The sequence below is a fragment of the Mustela nigripes genome, chromosome 2 (genome assembly GCF_022355385.1).
Source record: "Mustela nigripes isolate SB6536 chromosome 2, MUSNIG.SB6536, whole genome shotgun sequence".
Lineage (NCBI taxonomy): Eukaryota > Metazoa > Chordata > Mammalia > Carnivora > Mustelidae > Mustela > Mustela nigripes.
Window position 1 is genome coordinate 49,276,280 of NC_081558.1, and position 24,095 is coordinate 49,300,374.

General features: G+C 38.7%; 1 protein-coding gene across 2 annotated transcripts in view; it reads left to right on the plus strand.

Moving 5' to 3' along the window:
* Positions 1 to 24,095, plus strand: part of GRM7 (glutamate metabotropic receptor 7) — a 913,283-nt gene that overhangs the window by 545,222 nt on the left and 343,966 nt on the right. For both annotated transcript variants that reach the window (XM_059390206.1, XM_059390207.1), the window contains exon 5: positions 18,898 to 19,038. In XM_059390206.1, the coding sequence (XP_059246189.1) occupies positions 18,898 to 19,038 (141 nt within the window). The remainder of the gene's footprint in view (positions 1 to 18,897; positions 19,039 to 24,095) is intronic.

Below are 24,095 nucleotides of genomic sequence, written 5' to 3' on the forward strand. Positions count from 1 at the left end.
TCTTTCTTTCTTTCTTTCTGTCTTTCTATCTTTCTTTCTGGAGTTGTTATACTTCAAATCAGTGGTTTTCACTAAGGGTGATTTTGCCCCTCCCTAGACATTTGACAGTTTCTAGAGACATTGGTTTGTTTCAGTTTACAGTGGGGAGGATCATATTGGTATCTAGTGGGTAGAAAACAGAGATGCTGCTAAATATCATACAATACGCAGGATAGTCCCACAACAAAGAATTACTAGGCCCATAGTGTTAATAGGGTGAACGTTGAAGAGTCCTGCTTTAAGGTGACCCAAAACATCTGTAACATTGGGTATGTTCCAAGTTACAGTTGACCCAGGTGATGAAGAAACTCTCTTAAATTTTAGGGAAGGTTGAAAAAAAGTGAGAAGATTCTGTGTAAATATGACCTTTGCTTTCTAAAATTTTTCAGAATTACCATGCAGGAATTGATTTAAAATTTAAATAACATATTCAGAAATTTTAAATTGGCCCATAAGTGCATTTTAGTATTTTTTTCTGAAAATGAACAACCATCTAGGATATGTAATTCAGAATCACTTTAATTCATTAGTAGTTACTGAGTGCCTACCATGTGCTAACTACATTCTTGGCAATTGGCAGTGAAGAATTAATGGGGTTTATTGGCCAAAACATTTGAAATCTAGTAAATCATGAAAGTTAGATAAAAATGATACCACAATTATACTGACACTTTGTGTTCTTCCTAAATGTTTGAGAAGGCTACAGGCCCTCCCCAAGTTCCTTGTGACTAGATAATTTCTTAAGAAATTTGATAGTATATGGTTGGGAAAATTTGAAAAAAAATTATCATTAAATGGAGAATTGGAAAAGATGACCCCTGAGATCTTTCTAGTACTGGCTATATTGTGTGAGACCCAGTGTAAAATAAAAATGAGAAGGCCCTTGTTCAAAAATTAATAGTTCCAGAATGATGACATGAAATCATGAAGCCAAAGCATGAGGCCCTTCTACAGTTGAAGACCTGTGTGAATGAAATTTACTCATATGAGGAGTTCTTAGGAGCATATGCCAATAAAGCCAACCCTAGATCTTATGGAGCTGGGGGTCTTTACAAATACCCTGTGGCTGCCTTCTATTTCTCTGATAATCCCCCTAACATTTCCATCGATGGCTTCTTTGTTTCTCTTTGACATCCTTAAATATAGGTATCTCTCATGACTCATCTCTTCATGTGCCTTTCTCTTTTATATATTTTCTTTTCTTCATTTCTCCTCTTCCTTTTGATTTATCCTTTCTGTTAGTTCCAAGTATCACATGCATTTCTTTGACTTCTGAATCTATAGTTTTATTCTTGAGAGCATTTTCCTTCATGGTTCAATCATCACCTAAAGTTCAGTGATTGGAAAATTACACCATCTTTCTATTTCAAATGAAAAACAAAACAAAGTTATTCCATCAATCCCCCACCGCAACTCTAGAGCTAATCACCAAATGTCCTTTTTTCTCCATTAAGTTCCTTGTTTTCAACCTGTCCTTGTAAAACTTTCTACTCTAGGTGGCATGCATATCATTTTTTAGTCACCTGCTGTTGTAATTGAGGGGCTCCAAGAAGAAACATGAGCATGGACTATAGAGCCAGAAAATCTGGTTGCAATCTCATCTCCCTCGGTAATGACAGAAAGATTTTTCCCATCTCCACGGGCAAATGTCCCCATGCTATGTCTGCTTTACTTTTCTCATGTGAAAAATGGAGATAATAAAGTACCTATCTCAGGGCTATTGGATTTACAATAGCTTATTTAATGTAAATCAGTTAGAATCTAGAAATAGTAAATGCTTAATAATGTTAGTTATTATTTTTATTATAGCTCTTCAATGTCTCTTTGCTTAGAGTGTTTCATATTGAATTTTTAAGAGTTTGGGTTTTGAACAGATGAGACTAAAATATTATGTCTAATTTTTCTGCTTGGTGACCTTGAAAGAGGCATTTTCCCTGATAAGCAAGTATGGACATGGCAGTTTCTGTATTGTAGGATGTTATAAGAATTATATTAGACCACGTAGATTAATGCTTCTATCACAGTGTCGGTCAGCATATATGAAACTTCCTTCCAGTCTTGCTGGTGTATTCTTCCTCAAGTCTTTCTGTTATCATGGCATGCATTCTTAAGAACTGACCTTCAGTGACTTCACAGCGCCCAAGAGATAATATGCAAACTTCTTGTACAGCCTAATTCCATCATAACTTTACCTAAGGCTCTTCCCTGAATAAAGCATTGTAGTCAAATCCATCCAGTTAATACCCAGAAACATGTATAACACAACCACATCACCCTTTTATTCTTGCTATCATCATCTATTTTATTTGGCTCTTCCTGTCTATATGAACCGCGCATTTTCAAGGCTAAATTCAGATCACAGCTCTGCCATGGAATAAATGCATGTAACTGCAGCATGCTGTTCCCTTTCATCCCCTGAATTCCTGTAACATTTAAAGAGTACCTTTGAAATTTTTATATGGCTTTGTTCTCGTATTTCTTTTTGCATTATGGTTAAGAGCTTACCTTTGGAATCAGGCAGACTATGTTCAGTTTCCACTTATCAACTATAAGCCTTTGAGCAAGTTATTTATACTACATAAGTTTCAGTTCACTCAGTCACCAAATAGGGATAATAATGATGGCTAACTCATAGGGATGTTTCTGAAGATTGAATTAATACATTTAACACCCTTAGCCTAGTATAATTTTTTTTCAATAAACATTGGTCAGTTTTACTGTTATTACTGTTATTTGTATTTTCTCACCCACCACCCCAATCTGAAAATGTCTTGGAGGTAGTGACTGTGTATTATGTTTCCATAATCTCCCTACCACGGGGCCTCTTGCTTTAATTAATTTAATTAATTTTTGCTGTGATTAATTGCTCTGTCATGTTTTGTTTTTGTTTTTTGTTTGTTTTGTTTTCATCCAAGAGTGTTGAAATTTGGATAACAAAGAATCAAACTCTGATGAGTGAAATGGGACTGCATTTCCTTGGATAAAGTCAGTGACCTAGGTGCTGTCACAGGCTCTGCCAGTCACTGTCACAAAATTCTCCTCTGGTACTCTAAAGAGAATGCTGTCAGTGGGGCTATGGTGCAAATAATGCCAACTATATTTTGTTGTTGGAAATACCATGTCCAGAGAAAGACCATATTTACTATGTCGCTACATGGTTTGAATATCCAGTTCCTCCCATTGCTTATGCGAAATACACAGAGCATGGAGTTCCCTGTGAGGTATTTCACATTGAGAGGAAAAACAAGGATTTCTGTGTCTGAACCAAATGGCATAAAATTGAATTTGTACTCCTGTAACATTGATTACCTACAAAAAATAGTGTTGTTCATCATTCTAGACATTTTCAAAAGCATTGATTATCACTGCTCTGAAAAACATTTTTTGTCTGATCTACCTATTCAGAACAAGGAAAGTTTGCTTCTTCCTGTGAAAATGTCTATTATCTCACCTCTACAACTTCTAAAACTCTCTTTAAAAAAAAAAAAAAAATGATCTGTGTGTATCCTGCTTAGCAATTTCCTTGAGAGCAAAATCCAAATCTGACATATCCCAACATGTCGGGATATGTTGCCAGTCAATGGCAGACACACATTGGGAATTGCCTAAGCACAAAGGAGGGGGGTATAACTTATAATAAAGTTAAAAAGATGTCTTACAGAAGCCAAAGACAGGAAACATACCTAAGCCTTAGAGAAAATGGAATCAGGTATTTGATCCTTGTAGGAAATGCAAGACATTTCTTCTTTCCTCCTCCATGTCTCTTCTTTCTTGGCCTCTGATTGACTCACTCTTTGCTCCCAATGCAAACTGACTTTTTCTACTTCCCAGGCTTCATGACTGCTGTCAGCAACTCCTAAGTTTATGTCTCTACTATTTGGGTTGATTCAGGAATTTTATTATTTCCAATTTCAGGTTCCAAGGACAGGAATTTGATTGACACAGATTGGCTAAGGTGCTTACCCCTAACTCAGTCAGTCACACCTAGTACAGACGTATAAATGTGTAAATGGATTCCTAGAAAATGGGATATAGCTGCCCAAAAGTGAAAGAGAGAAGAGTACAGAACAGATAACCTTTTCCTATTACACTACCTGATGCAGTGTCTTCACCCCAAAAATAGCTTAGTAACGTGGTTGGTAAAATAATTAAATAACCTGACTTTGTTTCATGAGCTTGATTCTTACATGAAGACATTAGGGGCATTTATTTTGTCCTGTTTTTACATTTCTGAAAGTATTATGTCTTTATTTATATGCCAGATAATACACAAATAAATAATACACATCAAAATAACATGCTTTAGGAATTGCTGGCTAGGGATAAAAAATGCAGGATGTTAGAGAGTTCTCCTCAAATATGAAAATACCTCAAGAAGGGATTTATTTATTTGCAATTAGTAAGTGCTGTTTTAAAAATCAATTTAAGAATTTCAGAACCTCCAATTTTTTTCCTCTGGTTTTATATTTCCATGGGAATTGAAATAATACATGGTCAAACATTTGGGATACTGTTCTTTGTTTGTTTGTTTTTAAAGATTTTGTTTATTTATTTAACAGAGAGAGACCGAGAGAGGGAACACAAGCAGGGGGAGTGGGAGAGGGAGGAACAGGCTTCCCTCTAAGCAGTAAGCCAGATGCCTGGCTGGATCCCAGGACCTGGGATCATGACCTGAGCCCCCAAGGCAGCCACTTAAGGACTAAGCCTCCCAGGTGCCCCGCTGGTATTGTTTTTTAAGGGCTTTTGTTTCCTTACACTATTCTTCTTCCTCTCAGATCTGTATAAGGAAAGTACTTACCTTAAAATGTTGCTGTTGTTGTTATTATTATTATTATTAATTTTATCCAATCTTTAGACAATGGCTGAATCTGTGATTAGGTAGAAAATGAAATATCATTTTAATAAAATTGTTTCTGGGCTGTTATAGATGTTTGATTATATAAGTTTAGGTATTGAGCTCACTGAAAACTTCTGGCTGCTGAGACATTTTTAGATCAGGGTACAAAATGAAGATGGTAACCAGGCAACACGATTTTGTACCATTATTAAAAATAAAACGTGAAGCTTCTACAATGTAGAATAATTCTCTAACAAGTTTGTCTGGGTTTCACTCTGTTGTTGGCTGGAAAAATGGGTAAGTTCCAGTAGTTAAAGTTCAATACCTACTGTGGGTTAAATTCATTACTTTGTAATGTTATGATTGTTGGAAAACTATAGGCACACACAAGTGTAATCATAATATGATCTTAAAAATTCTTAAACATGTCTACAGGAAAGTCATGTATTACAAATGTCCACAAAATTTACTATGGAAGCATAAATCTTTAATTAGAATAATATTGAGCTTGAATAAATATATGTACACTCTCTATATGGCAGAGTTTATTAATTAAAATTTAGGGAAGCTTTCATATAATGTATACCAATTTTAAAAGAATGATACTGAGATGCAGTCAATTATGACAACATACTCAACTTTTATTTGATGTTTCAAAAGACATTGAGCAAGTGATATTATCTGAGTAATCATGATGCATATACCAAGAATAGATACTGAGAAATCATGATATATATACCAAAAATAGATACATTAAAATTAAGAGACCTTGTCTTCTGTGCTTCTGGTGTGCTGTGAGCAACTCTTCTAGGACGGTGTGTAAAATATATGTATGAGTGACAAAATCACATAATATTCTAGAGCAGTATTCTAGACTGCACCTCAGAATAACCTGAGAAGTTGAAATGCTAATGCCTAAGCCCACCAATGGAAGCACTTATGTAGCTGGTCTGGCCTGGAGTCCAGCCCTAGGGGTGTGTCTATGCCTGTGTGTGTGTGTGTGTGTGTGTGTGTGTGTGTTTATTTTTTTATGTTCCATACATGATTCCAGGGTATAGCCAGGGTTATGAACTACTGTTGCAGACATAGATATTCTCCAAATACCTCATGCAGAACAGAGGCTGAGTTCCTCAAGAGAGGAACTGTACAGATATGAGTATTTGTGGGGCACTATAGCACAGCCCTAGGGAGATGCATCAGGCCTTGGCAAGTATTCCTCTTCTTATCTAAAGGCTGTATTTTATGATAGGAAGATCTCAGCTGGAGAACTCCCTGGAAGATCCTCAGTGATTGTTTTGGATTTAACATGATCTTCTCCAGCTAGGTAATTGGGCCAACAGCCCATCTGGGAACTTACTATCATGGTCATTCCTGGATGTTGAGAAAGTAATAGAAGCTGAGATGGGTCTTGGAGATGGATTCTCAAAGACATGGTTTAAAAAAAAAAAAAAAAATGAAGGAACTTCCCTGGAATCTGCTAATCACATGGTAGATTTTCAACCTTGACGGCAGCAGGAGGGCGATACCAGGATGTGTATTCTATGGAATATACGATATGCTCCCTTTCATCCTTATACTTCTTTCCCATGAGGAAGCCTTTTGGTGGCCTAATAAGAAACCATAGTGAATTCTAAACTCTTTTGAGTCCTACAGGAAAAAAGAAAAAGTTTTTATGATGCGAACAGCAATATTAAACCACAGACACTAACCTATCAATAAACAATGTTTGCAACACACTTGACTCTTCTTGGTTTCTATAAAGGCAATCCCTACAATATACCATTTTTCCTTTATGAAAATGTGAGCAAAAGCACCATGTGTTTTTCCATGTTTTAACTACTCCCTCTGAACTTTTATGGTGAAGAAACATTTCAGATCAAATCCCAGACGTTAGGACTTCTCACCTAAAATATTTCAGAATGTATTTCTAACTGGCAAGAACCTATATATATAATCATCATGCTATTATCACATTTGATGAAATTAATGATTTCTTAATATCATCCAGTACTTCTTGCATCTTTTCTAAAAAATGCATATACTTACTTCATTAGGTAAATACCATGAAATAAAATTGCTAGATCAAAGACTTTGTACCCTTTTTTAATGAGTTTTGACACATAGAACTAATATGTGTCACAGCCAAGATTGCACAAATTTGGCACCATGATTCGTAGGTTTGTTGTTACTGGAGAGGAAATAAAGACATGGAAATAGAAAAAAACATAATATGGATAGATGAAGGGGAAGATAAGGGAGGCTAGCGGGGAGGAAGGCAAGAAATTATAGGAATGACAATAAAAAACCCAATGCCAAGTTAATGCTGTAACCTGTGTGAGTGATCATTGAGTTTGGCCCTTGACCAACATTCTGTGTAGAACATTTAACCAACTAACACAGGGGTTTAAATTGAGCATCATTATGAAGGTGGGGTAGAAGAACGAAGAACAGGAACCTTCCATCTCACCCTGTGGCCTCCAGAACATTGGCTTATTCAAATCTCACCTCCTAAAACACTCACTTGAGGGATGGCCCTGCATCTTTCTTGTCTATTGACCTTGTGCATCCCAAGTTGCTGCAAAGCAGCATCCATTCCAACTGTTAAGCTCACAGATGCTGCACACAGCATAGGAAATCAAGGAGGAGCTTTCTCAGAGGGAAGGTGATTGTTTTATGCTATCTGGAGATGCTACTGAAACTGCTTACATTAACAAGAGGAAGGAACCACCAAGTACTGAGCAACTATAAGATATTAGCTGGGTTAGCCTTCATATTTTAATCTTTCCACCCATCTCTAAGGTAGATACAACTGTCCTTATTTAATAGGTGAAACAAAGATACCACTTTACGTTTCTTTTGGAATAAATGGAAGAATGAATGCATATATTGATGTGTAAATGAATGGAGAAGCAAAGGAGTGAATAGATATCAAGTTCAACAGCAAAACATGAATAGTAAGTGATCCACTTAGCATAAGAGAAGTTAAATAAAAGAGTTGGTGGTTGGCAAAGGTAGGATTCAATCTCAGTTCTTTCTGACTCTGGAGCCAGGAACTTGATAAATGGCTATTTCATGGAGAATTTCTAGTATTCAAGTTCAAAGTTTTCTAAATTTCCTTTTCTTGTAGTCTCTCTTTTTTTTTGTCACTTTACATGTATGTTTGTTTTCATTTTCTTTTCATTTAGTTAACATCTGTACTCTTATTATATGCCATGCATTATTCACAACACTGCATATATTCTCACATGGATACCTCTTACAAAACCTATGGAGTAGATGTTATCATCATTTTGTTTTAAATATTTAATTTATTTATTTGATAGAGAGAGACACAGCGAGAGAGAGAACTCAAGCAGGGGGAGTGGGAGAAGGAGAAGCAGGCTTCCTGCAGAGCGAGGAGCCTGATGTGGTGCTTGATCCCAAGACCCTGGGATTATGACCTGAGCCGAAGGCAGATGCATAATGACTGAGCCACCCAGGCACCCCTATTATCATCATTTTATCCTCATTTTACAGACTGAAAAACTTAGTCTGGTTAGGTCATTTGCTCAAGATCATCTAGTTAGGAAGTGACAAAACTAGGAATTGAACCCTTGAATTCCAGTTAGGAAGGAGTTTGTTTTATCCATTGTAATGCTAAAGCTATCAGTTTAATATGTATTGTTTTTACCCATATTCGTTCCTGTATAAGTGTACTCAGGTTACATAAAATGCCCTTCTGCGTCCCAGACAGTTTAAAAGAGTGAAAAATGGCAAGCATTCTAGCATTATATAATATGCAACAGCCCTTTGGAGGCATTTTGTGGAATAATATTGCAAACATTATTCCTTCTACCTCATCCATAAACACTTCCCATGAGATTTTTGTTCTTTGTGGGATAATTTCCATTGCAGTAATTCTTATTTGTTTTCTCAAAAATAATGGCTGGTTTCCACCACTCTCAATAGATTCAGCCAGCAAATTTAGGGGTACATCTGACAGCCTAACTTATCCCACTAGATCACTAATGATTTTCTCGCCAAACTTATTTACATGTTTCTAACTTTGATTTACTTCAGTAAATGTTGACAGGCATTTGGGCAGTCTCTTCATGATGAGAGCTCAGAGTCATGAGAGAGATACAGACAGACAAGGACATGATCTCCCACAGCACTGTGCAAGTACAGTCAGGGCCATGTCCTCAGGATTTGGGGAGTGTGCCACATGCCACTGGACCCTACCATGGATGTCCTGCAGCAGGTGGTATCACACCAAGTGTGGAGGATCTCCAGTTTCTGAAACTGTACAAAATCCTTTCTCTTACAAAGATGAAAAGCCCCATGTTCACTAACTATGGTTAAATCTATGTAATGCTTCCCATATTTTTTTGTGGGCTGATACAATGTCACGTTCTGAACTGGGATCCAAAGAGATCATTAACCAGTTATCCAACAAGTTGCTGTTTAGTACCATGATTATTAAAATGGTAACATGTTTCTAGTGATTTGAAACACTACCTTTATTCTCTATTATATGAAATTCCCATGTGCAATCAAGTCTTTCTGGACTTTCCGTTGGATTTCAGTGGTCCATTGATCTCTTGATTCTTGTGTCAGGATTTCTTTTTTAATTATAGAAAGTTTATAATCTGTTGTTACAATATATTACCTGGTAGAGTTTGCCCCCCTCGTCCTGACCTCCAATCTTCAGCACCCCCCCAAACACTCATGCTCCATTGCTCTTCTTTTTCAGAAGTCTCCTCACTCTTTTATTTTTTCCATACAAGCTCTGAAGGTAACTTACCTAGCTCTAGGGGGAAAATATATTAATATTTTTATAAAGATCATGTAAAATGTACAATTTTCAAGAGAACTGACATAAGAGAAACATTAATTAATTAAAGCAAAACTCCTTAAGGGCAAAAATCAGCTTGATTGTGTAGAAGGGTGTACCTGTTCTTCAATAGGTATTTTTAGTGTTATGCTTTTAATCGTGGTCTTCTCTTTTGCTCTGTCTTTTAAGTGATTATTGTTTGTGCGTAAGAGGATACATTTCTTTGTGTTAGTTTTTTTTTTTTTTAGGCTTGGGGGGGGGAGAGGGAGAGAGAGAATCTAAAGCAGGCTCCATACCTAGTGCAGAGCCTGAGGTGGAGCTCGATCTCACAATGTTGAGAATAGGAACTGAGCCAATATCAAGAGTTGGATGCTTAACGGAGTGAGCCACCCAGGGACACTCTGTGTTAATTTTAAATCCTGCTTCTTTCCTGACTTCCCTCTGTTCTTAGTAGCTTTTTCATGGATATATTCTTAGGGGCCTGAGAACTCAATTCAGGAGACTGTATACCATTCATGTTGCAGCAAAGGGGCAGTGCATTTCTTGGGAGTGAAAAATTCAGTGTCAGGGTGCCTGGGTGGCTCAGTGGGTTAAGCTGCTGCCTTCGGCTCAGGTCATGATCTCAGTGTCCTGGGATCGAGTCCCACATCGGGCTCTCTGCTAGCGGGGAGCCTGCTTCCCCCTCTCTCTGCCTGCCTCTCTGCCTACTTGTGATCTCTCTCTGTCAAATAAATAAATAAAATCTTAAAAAAAGAAAAATTTAGTGTCAAACATGACAAACTGCATCTTATGAATGCAAAAAGAGGCCAGGTTGAAGCCATCAGAGGTGGTGGGGAAATACTGTGAGCTGGAGAAAGCAGGGTCATCTGAAGGGAACAGACTTCCCTTGGCACCTGACTGCTGCCACATGGGAATGGGGTCTGTGTTAAAGGATCTTCTGACTTTACAAGTGAAGCCAAAAATTTGGACTTACAAGTGAAATCTTATGATTTTTAAATTAGTTTTAAAATACTCCTGGGAAAAAGAAATAAAATTAAATACTGTTGGAAGAAATATAAAGGACAAGTCCATAGGCTAAATATATTCTGTAAGACATCAGTTTGCAACATCTGAGAAACAAATGTTGTCATTCCAACCAGAGAAAAGTCACAGAAAGGTATCTACCAATAAGACTTTTTTACTTATTACAAGTGCATTAGTTTCCTGGGGGTTCCATTACAACTGACCACAACCTTAGTGGCTTAAAAACAAGAGAACATCATAATTTTACAGTTGTGGAGTCCAGAAGTCTGAAGTGGAGAGGTCAGTTTGACTCTGCTTCCTCTGAAGGCTTTCGGGGTGGGGGGTGGAAGAGGCGGTGCTTCCTGCCTTTTCCGGCTTCAAGTGGCTCCAAGGATACCTTGGCTTGACTCCATTACTCAAGTCTGTGCCTGCATCTACACATGACCTCCCCCATGACTCCTGCTCCCTTTTTTCTCCTTTAAGGATACTTCTTTGTTGGATCTAGGGCCTATACAGACAATGCAGGATGATCTTGCTCAGAGATCTTTAACTTAATTCCACTTGCCATATGATTTTTCATTATCCACTATCAAAATATTTTTCAAATAAGGCCTCACTCATAAGTTCAGGGGGTTGGGATATGGACATATCTTTTTGAGGACTACAATTTAAACCCTATGAGTTATAGAATAGACATAGAAAAAGGGCTAAACAAATAAAAGACTGGTTCTCAAAATTTGTTTTTCAGATAGACCCACTTGGTAGCAGACAGTGTGAGTTCTCCTGCTTCTTACACTATTCTGTGCTTCTCGCCTCTCCCCCACTCATCCCTTCCCCTCCATCCCTTGTCCCCTCTCTCTTCTCCTCTTCTTTCCTCCTCCCCCTTCCCTCCTTCTCGCTATCATTCTTTCTCACTCTCTGTCTTTTTATTCATTGATTCATAGATTTATTCTGTTAGTATCCTATCCCTATGATGTGCCAGAACCTGTGTGTTTCTAAATCATTAGCCATCTTTCCTGAGTTGAACAAAGAACATAGGTGGCTCAGGAAGAGCTAAGAACCTCTCCTTTATGAACTGGTAGAAGAAAGCCTTGGGTGCTCCCTGCCATTTAGGCTGACAGTGATGTTCTAAGCTGCAGTGCATGACTTGTGGGGTTAAATCAGCAATCAGGGCTACTTACTGGTCACTCTCTTAGACTGTACAAAGCCCCATTATTATCTGTCAGCATCCCTTCACCCTGGTTGAACAGGCAGCTGTGTCCTCTAACCCCCTCTTGACACTGATAGCTTTCCTTTCTGCCACACACTTGTAAGAGCTTCTTCCTCCTCAGCTGGAAAGGCCACCTAAACATCCTGCTCTGGATGAATTATGTGTCTATTGATTTGCACACTCTTGTCTCGGCCACAAATTTTAGGGAGCATTTGAGGGCAGCACCCCAGTTAAAGAGAAAAGAACCACATAAATGTAGTTGTAACACCTGCTAAAATCCTGCTTGTTATTTCCATGTTGCTTTAAGTTTACTTCCAAGGTTATATGAATTTTGTTCAACATGTACCCAGTGAGACATTTGCCTTAGAATCCCCTGTAGCTTAATTTCTGAAATTAAAATAATCTGTTCAACAAAAGGAATAATTTAATGCTAAGAATTTCATCAGCTTTACATACAGGAATGACCTTCTCCTTTAACATAATTCTTACTCCGTTTTCTGTGAGATGAAATCCCAGTCTTGGTGCCTTGGGTTAAATTTTAAAACTGATAATTTAACCAAGAGTAAGGCATGCGTGTCCAGATGACTTTTCTTCTGAGCTCCCATAAGAGTAGGAATAAAGTCTCAATTCACTGGAATACACATATATACCCCTGTATACATATATTATTAGATTAGCTATTCTACTTTCTGCTTCTGTCCCTAATTCTGTTGCACCTTGGTGACTGCAAATCTTATATTAAATACCCTATTCCTTAAAAAAAAAAAAAAAAAAAAAAAAAAAGGAAGTTGGGTCTCTAGGGATTACTCAGTCAGTTGAGCATCTAACTCTTGATCTAGACTAAGGTCTTGATCTCGGGGTCATGAGTTCAGGCTCCATGTTGAGTTCCATGCTGGGTGTGGAACTGACTTAAAACAAATGTAAAATCACTAGGCTGCAGAAACTGTAATGACAGATCAAGAGTGTTGAGTTAGTGCCTGCAGCTGGAGGGAAAGTTTTGAACCACCCCATAGCAGAAGCTCCTTGTCTATTAATAAAACAAAGGTATGATGTGTGCCTAACCTAAAAGGCAACCAAAAACATCCCAAGGCATTGTAAACAGATGGTTACAGCAAGGTCTCTTTTAAAAACTTGAATATTTCCTGGGGTGCCTGGGTGGCTCAGTGGGTTAAAGCCTCTGCCTTCTGCTCAGGTCATGATCCTGGGGTCCTGGGATGGAGCCCTGCATCAGGCTCTCTGCTCAGCGGGGAGCCTGCTTCCTCCTCTCTCTCTGCCTGCATCTCTGCCTACTTGTGATCTCTGTCTGTCAAATAAATAAATAAAATCTTTAAAAAAATAAAAAAATAAAAAATAAATAAAAACTTGAATATTTCCTGAATAGCTTCATTCCATATGGATGAAAATGAGGGTACCAATGAGACTTAATTTAGCTCTTACCATGGCCCTACTAAAGAAAAATAAACAGTAGGTCCAAGAAATTGGACTCAGCTGAGGTAAACCAGCAAGATTCAGTAGATTGAATAATAGCTATTGACCTCTGCTTCTGTTTTGTTGAATTGTCTGAGAGGAGCTCTGTTTTCTGAAACTAGTTTTTGCCCCAGCTTGGTGAGCCCATGCTGCCAGTTTTACCATTTGGATTGGCTCACCCATTCCAGCAACTGATCATAGAATAGCTTTGTTCTTCCACCTGTTGAACTTTCCAATTGCCTAGTGGAGTTGTGTTTGATATAGTAGCTTGGTGATAGGGCATTTATTAGAGAGAGTGAAGAGGTAGCATAATAAGTCGACCCCAGCAATGCACCATAGGCATGGTTTTCAATCTTTGGAATATGAGAATCTCCTAGGGAAACTTGAGGGGGAAAGAAACAGGGCTGACCTGCCTCCATGATCTCTATTTTCTTCATCAACTCTCCAGATGATTGTGATTCTCACCAAAATGTGTGAAACACCACTCTGCATGGATGTCAAAAACAAGCAAACTGATTTGGGTTCAAATTTCTCTGAGCTTTAGTTTCTACCTCAAAACTGTTGATATGATTAGTACCTACTTCTTAGGATTTATCTGACACTCATTGGGAAAATGAAGATGAAGTGCTTATTACCTTTGTAATTGTAACAGTCAGTGCAATTTTTTGTATGAGCAAATTGAAATCTGACAAAGATTTTGACATCCACTCACAAGAATAGCTTATTCACATATTTATTCATTCATTAACATTAACATTTAAGCCATTGGTTTATTAGAATTTTAGTAGAAATTCTAGATTGCATATACATGGGAGATGGTTCCTTTATATTTGTTGATTTTAAGGCCTTGTTTCCTGATGGATTTTTTTTTTTTAAGATTTTATTTATTTATTTGACAGAGAGAGATCACAGTAGACAGAGAGGCAGGCAGAGAGAGAGAGGGAAGCAGGCTCCCTGCTGAGCAGGGAGCCTGATGCGGGACTCGATCCCAGGACCCTGAGATCATGACCTGAGCAGAAGGCAGAGGCTTTAACCCACTGAGCCACCCAGGTGCCCCCCTGATGGATTTTGTAACGCTAAATGACTTCAATATTCTTAAGACAAAGCACATGGCGTTCCACTGAATAAATGTCCAGTCTCTTTGCTTCCCACATTTCTGGTCAAAATCTATTCTTTGCCTTTTCTCACCTGTGTTTACTCTCTCCAGGAAGCCCTCTCTGGCACTCCAAGAGAGTTCTTGCTCTCTCTGGGCATGTGTGTGTGCTCCCCAAACACTATGTACTCTTCCTTCATAGAAATAATCACAGTTGTAATTTTATATTTATTTAAATGATTCTTGCCAAAGTCTATCTTCCCCACCAGGCTAGCCATGAGTCTGATGAGGGGCCACCTGTTTTAACCCAAGATAAGTGAGTGTAGAGAACAGTGCCTGTCACAGGGTAAGTGTTACTTAATGGATGACTATGGTTATTTTATAACCAACAGTTTGCATTTTACTTCATCAGGCACAATGCTGAGTACTTTACAAATAATGGCTCATTTAATCCTTCTAACAATACGAAGTTGGATATTAATATTTTTTTAAAGGGCTTATTTATTTGTCAGAGAGAGAGAGAGAGAGAGTGCACGTGAGAGAGCGCACAAGCAGACAGAGTAGCAGGCAGAGGCAGAGAGAGAAGCAGACTCCCTGCAGAACAAGGAGCCTGATACCAGACTCGATTCCAGGACCCTGGGATCATGACCTGAGCCAAAGGCAGTGGCTTAATCGATTGAGCCACCCAGGCACCCCAGGTGGATATTAATATTAATCCCCTTCTACAGATGAGGAAACTGAGACACAAAATAGCTAAGTCATCTGCTCAAGGTCATACAGGTAGAAAATCAGAATGTTAGAGTCAGACCCACATTGTGTGTCTCTGATGTCTATATTCACCAGTACACTATGTGGCTTCCATACAAAAAAGCCAAACTGTTGAGGTTTTCAGGACACCACTCAAAAGCAAATGTATGCTACATTCTACTACTTGACTGAGAGCTCTGAGTTTTCCCCTCAGAGCCCATAGGACCTTCAGAGGAGGTAGTGAAGACACAAGGCTAGTTCAGGTTATCTTTTCAGCAACACTAAGACATGCAGCTAGATTGAAATGCCAGGCTGGAGAGCCCAGAATGGTGACAGGACATACAGGTGAGGGACAACTTTGGAGGCTGCAAAGGGACCCAGAGAAACAATGCTTAGGGATATATAGACACAGGGAGCACACCAGGAAAATTCACCAGCAATTAAGGCAGCATGTTCTACCTCCCCAGGCCATCTGCAGGCTATAAGACGGTAAGGCAAAGCTCCTGCCATACTGAGCCGGGTACTGAGCAAATGTCACAACTACAGAAGCAAAGCAAAGACCCTCTCATCTGAACCAGACATGTATTTGAGGGTGAAAATACTAAGATCTCACAAATTAGGCTGGAACTGTTCAAGTCCCATCTGCTGAAGTTCAGGATTTGTTCTAGAATCCTGCTTCTCAAAGTACGGGCAGTATAAGGATCATGAGGAGCTAGTTAAAATGCAGGATTTGAGAGGGCACGGATTGCATGGAGCACTGGGTGTGGTGCAAAAACAATGAATACTGTTATGCTGAAAATAAATTAAAAAAAAATTCAACAACAACAACAACAAATGCAGCATTTGCCCTGGAGCATTTGCTTCTTAAAGTGTAGGCAGCTTGAGCATCACCTGGGGCTTGTTAAAAATGCAGTGTATTTAGCCCCACCCAAGACCTCCTCCACCCAAATCTGCATCTGAGGAGATATTCCGGAAGTCCATATATACATGCATTTGGGAAGCAAGAGCAGTTTTCAACTTAGAGATGCTGGTAGCCAGCGGGCTAGTCGGAGGAGGAAGAGGAGGAAGCTAAGCACCAGCTATTTGTGTGAGTGTAAAGGAGAGAGGTTGTGGCTCAGGGTTTCTGTTCCTTTTCTGCGTTGTGCTGTGGTGCATACAGACAGCTTTAATTGTGCTTGCTTTTTTTTCCAGAAGTCTGTTTGTTCTTGCTCAGATGAGAGGGAAGTTCTGACTGCTGCTTTGTGTTCTTTTCCTTCTGTTTTAAATGTTCCACAGTCCCCTACTTGCACGTTAGCCACAATACTAGTCCTTCTTTCCTAAACGGGCTTTTGCATTTCCAGTAGACACAGGATGGAGAGAAGCACTTTGAAGTGGCAGACATTTTCAGTGATGAGGTTTCCTTTAAAGACTTTTTTTTTTTTTTTTTCTGAGCTGGGAAAGGAATATACCCTTGCTACAATCTGAGCCATTTTAGTAGTTCCTGTTCTGAGGCTGGTTGGGGATTTAGACCTGTGGCAGAAGAGTTTACTTTTGAAACTTGGACATGTTCTGTCGAGTGTGCTTCTTCATGAAGGATGTGTTGTTTGGGTATTGCACAGAGAGAATTATGGTGCTGTGATAAAGAAGGAGAGTTTCAGTCTTCCAGCTACTTAAAAAACTAGCTCTAGTGTTACTGACTTAATGAACAGACACCATTGTGCAACTGGAGCTGGTCTCAGCTAAGTGGTTCTTCTACCGCCGTCTGCTGGAGGGCTGCAATCTCCAAAAAAGTTCAGCTGAGACAAGCTGGGCTTTTGCCACATGACCTACCATCCTGCTGTCAAATGTCTTAGAGCACTGCCCGCTGGATTCCAAGAAAGAGAATTCCACAACAAGCCATGATGAGGCCAGGGCTTCCCAGCCTTTGCCTGCATCACACCTGTCTATGTCCCACAGAAAAGGGAAGGTGTGTATGGGTATGAAGCCCTGGAAGCAGGTCTAGTCAGGGGTCATTGTCATAATCTACCACTGTTGATTAGTTGGGTTTTGGGGGTGGGGAAGGTGGGAGGGGGGAACACAGGGCAAAATGGTGAAAGAAATGAAAGCTCTGTCACCAGTCACCATGTGTGCACGCGTGTATGTATATACATGACTGAAGGCATACATTTAGTGTCTTGGGAAACATTGGGGACTCGTGTATTTCCCCCAGAGATTTTCCTTTATTGAAGAATATTGTGTTGTTCTACTTTATAGTCATCTGGAGGCAGGGCTGTGGGAGAACAGTGAGGCAGGAAGACTTCCAGCCAGATAGCTTAATCAGTATTGATAATGGAATGGAATCACATACTCTAGCCAGATTACTTTCAGATCATTTAAGGTAGAGGGATAAAAGGACAGTTGGCCAGCATGTACTGATAAGAGCCTAGAAAATGAAATAAGAGATGCAAAATACTTTATTTTCTCTAAAATATTATATAATCTCTTGTGCTTTATGTTTTTTGGTTTGTTTTACTGTCTCATTTACTTTAGATTTTTCATTTATAGTAGGTTTTATATATGTCAGGCCATGAATTTGGTGTTGGCCACTTAGTAATGAGTATAGTTAACCTGATATGGTCCTATTATGGAGTTGAGAGTCTGGAACTATTATTATTATTTTTTAATGACCTTAAAATGAGAAAACTGAGTAATTTAAATAACAGTTACTCAGTTTTCTCAAGTCCATCTCCTGTTATTGTTGACCCTGAACTCTGTAAGTTTCCAAGGTCTTCTCCCCATCCTAAACAAGGTACTGAGAAGAAAGGAGGTAGGGTAGTCTTCATTTCTACAGAAAGATGAAAGGATGATGAGGGAAGCTTGCACTTGCTCAAGTTCCCCTTGCCTTAGGAAGTGAGTGGAGCTGGCCCCCCAGCCCACCTCGTGTTACCGGATCTGATTCTCCTAAGACCTTGTGGCTCCATTGGAGCATTTGAGGCTGCATTCCTAAAGAGGTAACAAGAGATTTCCTGGGGACCTGGACTTTCGAGTTTCTGCTCCTCACATACGCCATGGCACTCAGTGAGCAGCACTGAGCTTTCTGTGAGACTCCTATTTATTTCTGGCCTTTTTAAAAGCTTCCATTTTGATTAGGATATCAATGACACAATGGAGCGTTATTAAATGAAAGAAGGTGTTAAATGGATATTTACAGGTCAGTAGCTCACAGAGTCCCAGATAACTGCATGGCTTAGTGGTTGACTTTGGGCATGCTTCTATTTCATCTGAGCCTCATTTCCTTATTGGCGATGTGGGAATGATAGTGGTTGCTGTACTGGTTGTTGAGGTGAATAAAAGAATCTTTGTGAAGCAGAAAATCTTATCTATAGTAAGCACTGAAATTATCAATTATCTTGGTGAGAAGGAAGAAGACATTTTGTCCCGGGTCTAGCATCACTGGAGATGCAAGACATATTGTGATCATCATGTCCTCTCTAAGGTCATTGTGACTGTGTCATTTGTAGGTCACATCTCTGCCTGATAGATTGAAATAGGGATTTAGCCATAGGTTAGTCCTGGAATATTTTTCTTCTTCTTCTTTTTTTTTTTTTTTTAATTGACACAAAAGAGCATACAGTCTACTAAAACAAAGAAAACCCATCACTGGTATTTCTATTTCTAAATATCCCAGCAGTACCCCACAAGCAATGACCTTTTCATTTAACTCTGTTTAGGGTTTGATGCCTATTTTACGTCCCGCACACTTGAAAACAACAGAAGAAATGTATGGTTTGCTGAATACTGGGAGGAAAACTTCAACTGCAAGTTGACGATTAGTGGGTCAAAGAAAGAAGACACAGATCGCAAATGCACAGGTAATTTCATTCCAGTTGTTCTTCTCCTGGTACTCTACGTGGCCAGCATTGAAATGTCTGCATAGCTGACAGAAGGAAGCTTGGTTGGAGACAAATTGAAAAAGTAAATTGAATTTTACTAGATTGTTCAGAAAATGGAACGGGAGCATAAGTCCTGCAGGACAAGAGTAGAACAGACAAAATTGTATTCTTTTCTGCCTGTCCATCTAACAGTAATTGACATTTTCATTGATTCTTCAAATTCAAAAGGGTCATGTTGCTTTGAATGCTCTCAGTGATAAATATTAGTTCATGTTTTAGCCAGGAGTATGAAGTCATTTTCACATAAACAAAAATCCAGCAAATCCCTCTCAGCACCGGATTTAACTGTTATCATAGACCATACTGTGTATTTGATTAAAGAAACAAAATACTTGGGTTTAGAGTGATGAGAGTTTCAATAATTTCCATAATATCCAAGTTAATGTGTCTGCTGCTATTTAAAATATGCTTAAAAATACTTACGGGTGCACCTGACTTGCTCAGTCAATAGAGCATGTGATTCTTGATATTGGGATCATGAGTTTGAGCCCCACGTTGGGCTTAGAGTTTACCTAAAAAACAAACAAACAAACCCAAACAAACAAAAAACCATAAGCAGCCTCATAGTAAATTTTCATAATAATTCCAAATTAAAAAACATGTATGTATGCTATGCATATGTATGTACATGTATGAAGTAGTCAGAGGATAAACATTCACTGGTGCATTCACAAATATTTATTGAGCAACTCCTTCTTCTACACAATACTAGGCACCATGCTCTGATGGTAAGCAAGTCAGTAAAGACCTAGCTTTCATGCTTCTCAGAGGACAATGGAAGAAAATCGACATTATTCCTGTGAGCTCCCCATGAATACATAATTATAAACTGTAATAAGTGTTCTGAGGGATATATGGGCATATAACCAAGAAATTTCACTTATATTGAAGGCAGAAGCTGTCTCAAAAGACCTCCTTGAGGAAGAAGTAGGCACTGGTTAGTTAGGTAGAGGGAAGGACAGATAGGAGAATTTCTCATGGAGGAATAACATGACAAAAGGCTGGAAGCAGGAGAAATAATGGTACCTCTGTGGACAGAAAAAGTAGCATTACCTGACTGAAGTACAGTGAATAGGATGAGTATGTCCGCTAAGGCTGCTAGTGTAGAGATGTGGACAAGGAGTAAGCCATGTGTGGGGACATACATGGAATTTGGTCTTTACCCTAAGCATACTGGAACTAGGAGTGGGGGAGGGGGTGGTTACAGAAGCATGTGACATGTTCTACCATCTTATCATCTACTCCTATATTATATAGCAATACCCCAATTTCATACTTCAGTAACTTTTATCATTTGTAGCGATGACCTTGAAATACCACAAAACCCCAAAATGTTATTCTAGATTGATCTACAATGATCTAGAATTGTCTAGAATGATCTAGAGAATGCACTCATGTTAGGTATACTGTTGCTTAGTTTATATTTGCAGTATGGGTCTTTGAATATTGGCCATCCAAATATGGTAGATTGAACCATTTGACAAACACCTATTAATGAGGAATAATGCATGCAAACCATGGTCCTAAAAAAAAAAGGAATGGTATGAAGATGGATTTTCCTCAAAGTGTTTTTGTGAAGGAGAGATAGGATAGGAACAGAGGTATGAGAAAAAATAATGATGCAAAATCAATGTTACCTAATTAGATAAACAACTCAGTAAATTACAATTCCACATGAACTATATTCTTAATGCCATGGTATACAGCAACAGTGTTTTCAGAAATATAATCTTTAGGGATGCCTAGATGGCTTAGTCATTAAGCATTTGCCTTTGGCTCAGCTCATGATCCCAGGTTCCTGGGAGTGACTCCCTCATCAGGTTCCCTGGTCAGCGGAAGCCTGCTTCTCCCTCTCCTACTCCCCATGCTTCTGTTCCCTCTCTCCCTGTGTCTCTGTCAAATAAATAAATAAATAAAATCTTAAAAAAAAATACGATCTTTATAATATTGAAGGGAGGAAAAAATTATTTCAATGTTGACTAGACTGTGTGAAACAAAATTCTCAAGAGGAAACTGAAAAAAATGAGTTTGACATCTGCATAATTTGTCTGTATGACAAACATCCAGGTACACTAGAAGTATCTATATGATTAATGATAGAAGTTTTTTGGTTCCTTCTGACATTTTGTATTCTGTAGAGTCAGGAAGGTAGGATGGATCGTTTTGTGGCCATTAGGATTATTCTAAGGCCAAACCCCACACTTTCAATGTTTTAACAACACTGTTCTATCTGTAGTGACATTTTTATGTTGATCGTCAGGAATTCAGGTTCATAAAAATAAGCTCATGATCAAAATCATTATCAAAAAATATCTCACTCATTCCATGTAAAATATCTGATCACATTTACTAAATTCTGTGACCCAAAATTATTTGAATATTGTCTCTGCTCTCTTTTCTTCCTTACCACTTTAGCAGTTGTAAGATGTGCTGTATTGAGTGGAGATAAGTATTACTACTCTCATTGTGTCTCTTATTCCTGTTACTGGGTATGAGTACATGAGTGGTCATGTGGGTTTTGTTTTTGTTTTTGTTTTTGTTTTGTACCACCTTTCCCCAAATCCAGTGAATCCTGTATTCTGCTTTGGAAGTATTCACAAATTACTGTTTAAAAATTGTGACCTTTAGAAACAGTTGACCTTTGAACAACATGGGTTGGGACTGCACGGGTCCACTTAAATGGACTTTTCCCATAAATACAGTACTATAAATGTGTTATCTTCTAACTTTCTTAATATTTTCTTTAGAATACTTTGTAGAATACAGTATGTAATGCCTATAGCATACAAAATATGTGTTCATTAATATGTCACTGGTAAGGCCTCCTTGCATCAGTAGGCTATTTATAAAGTTTGGGGGGTATCAAAAGTCACAGGTGGACATTTGACTATGCAGGGGGTTGACAATACTAACCACCCACATTGTTGAAGAGTCAACTTGGCAGTGGAATAATCAGAGAAAAAGCATGCTGAGATTTGCTAGACTAGAGGGAAAGAAGAGATGGAGAGAGATGGGACCAATCTTATTGTATTGATAAGAATTCTTGAAACCATGGTGGACAATAAGTTTTAATGATGGAAAAGAGTGGATGGGAGAGGGAAGTGTTGATAAGCTTAAGGATGTAGCTGATAAAAGGGAAAGATGCTTTGGGAATGAGATTCCGAAAATAGAAATAATAGTCACATTGGAAAGAAATACCCTTATGAAGCAGGCTAAGAAGTCTGGCATTGCAGACAGTTTGGCTCTAGACAGCATAGACCGTGGTTGTTCTAAGAACTGCAGACAGCAGCCCAACTTGTAGATCTCCCTCTATGACTGGGTTCTGCTAAAGAATAAGAGAGTCTTAAAATGCTTCTAGGATTTGGGCACAAATTAAAATGCCAACTTGTTTCTCTTTATCTTTTTACATAGTTTCTTTAGCCATAATGAGGTATTTATCATATAGTAACTCCAAGTAGACATTCAATGAGTTAGTCACCTGCCCAGACAACTTTGAAGATGAGGAGTGGGTCCCATACTAGTTGAAGAGAGCAGATTTCTACAGTCAGGGAAAAGCAGTGAGTTCTGAAAAGCCAAGATGGTAAAAAGTCATGGTAGGAAGAATGATGAAAAACATATTACTATTAAGCTGTGTACTCTTGGTAATTTAACTTGGAGATAGATGTGTCTTAATTATTATAGAAACTTAACCTGAACAACCAGGCAATTCTTATTGTTATAAATGATCCATATGCATTTAAATGCTCCTTCAAACATTTAAATTCCTTCAAACAAGGAAAGCTGCCATAGTCTTCAATATTTTAAGAACATCCAACTTTGCTTGATACCCAGTTCCTAGTTCTCTCAACCTTAAGAGCTAGTCCTTCTTCATCCTACCCTCCCTGGTGATTCCCAGATTTTTATGGATACACACTAAGATTTGCTGGTGACCCATCCTGCTCATGGGTTAGCTTGACTGACATTCCACACAGGGACATGCAGTTAAGTCTTTTGGTGGTTTAAACTTTCACAGAAAACACAAATTCTGAAAGATCCTATGCTGTTTCATAGTAGACTGAGATTTTGTCAGGGACATAGTGCTAGCTACACATACTAATGTCCTTCTAGATACTTCCAGAATACAGTAAGTTCTTCTAGAGAGATTACAGAATAAAGTAAGTCCCTCTCAATACTTCTAGAAGTATACTTGTAGACTATTTGTTGTTTGGGAACAGAAAGGTCAGATGTGATTTTTCTTTTCTGTGCTTCCCCACTCCTACCCCACTAGCTAACTGTGTTTATCCTTAACACTTACCAGTATATTGTTGACACAAAGACCAGTTTAGAATATGATCTTTTGGGGGAATGACACGTTTTTTTGTGTAGATACCAAGGTTAAGGGAATAAGGGAAAGTACCCAGATGGTGATATCCCTGAAAAAGAAATTTGGGGCCATCCTGGAGTGCAAAAAATCACTCTACCCAAGTGTTTAAGAAACCAGTTTTTGGCATGAAGGAGGCCTGTGTTTATGTTTCAGAGCTATCCCTGAATGGTCCCATGAGAGACTGGATATTATTTAGCTTTTCAAAACCTTTTCTCATATTCGAAACGGGAATAATAAAGCTTTATACCTGAAGTTGTTGTAGGGAGTACATTAGGTAACTTGGCATCTAAAATGATACTGGTATATGAAAGCTCAGCAAGGTGGGACCCTGACTGGCTCAGTCAGTTAAGTGTCTGCCTTCCACTCAGGTCATGATCCCTGGGTCCCAGGATAGAGTCCCACATCGGGCTTCCTGCTCAGTGGGGATTCTTCTCCCTCTCCTCTCTCTCCTTCTCCCCCTACCTATGCGTGCTCTCGCTCTCACTCTCGCTGTCTCTCTCTCTCTCTCTCACTCAAATAAATACAATCTTGAAAGAATAAATAAGAAAACTGAGTAATTGTAACAATTACCTGCCATTTGGAGCAGTTGCCTGTGAGGGTTTCATGAAACCTC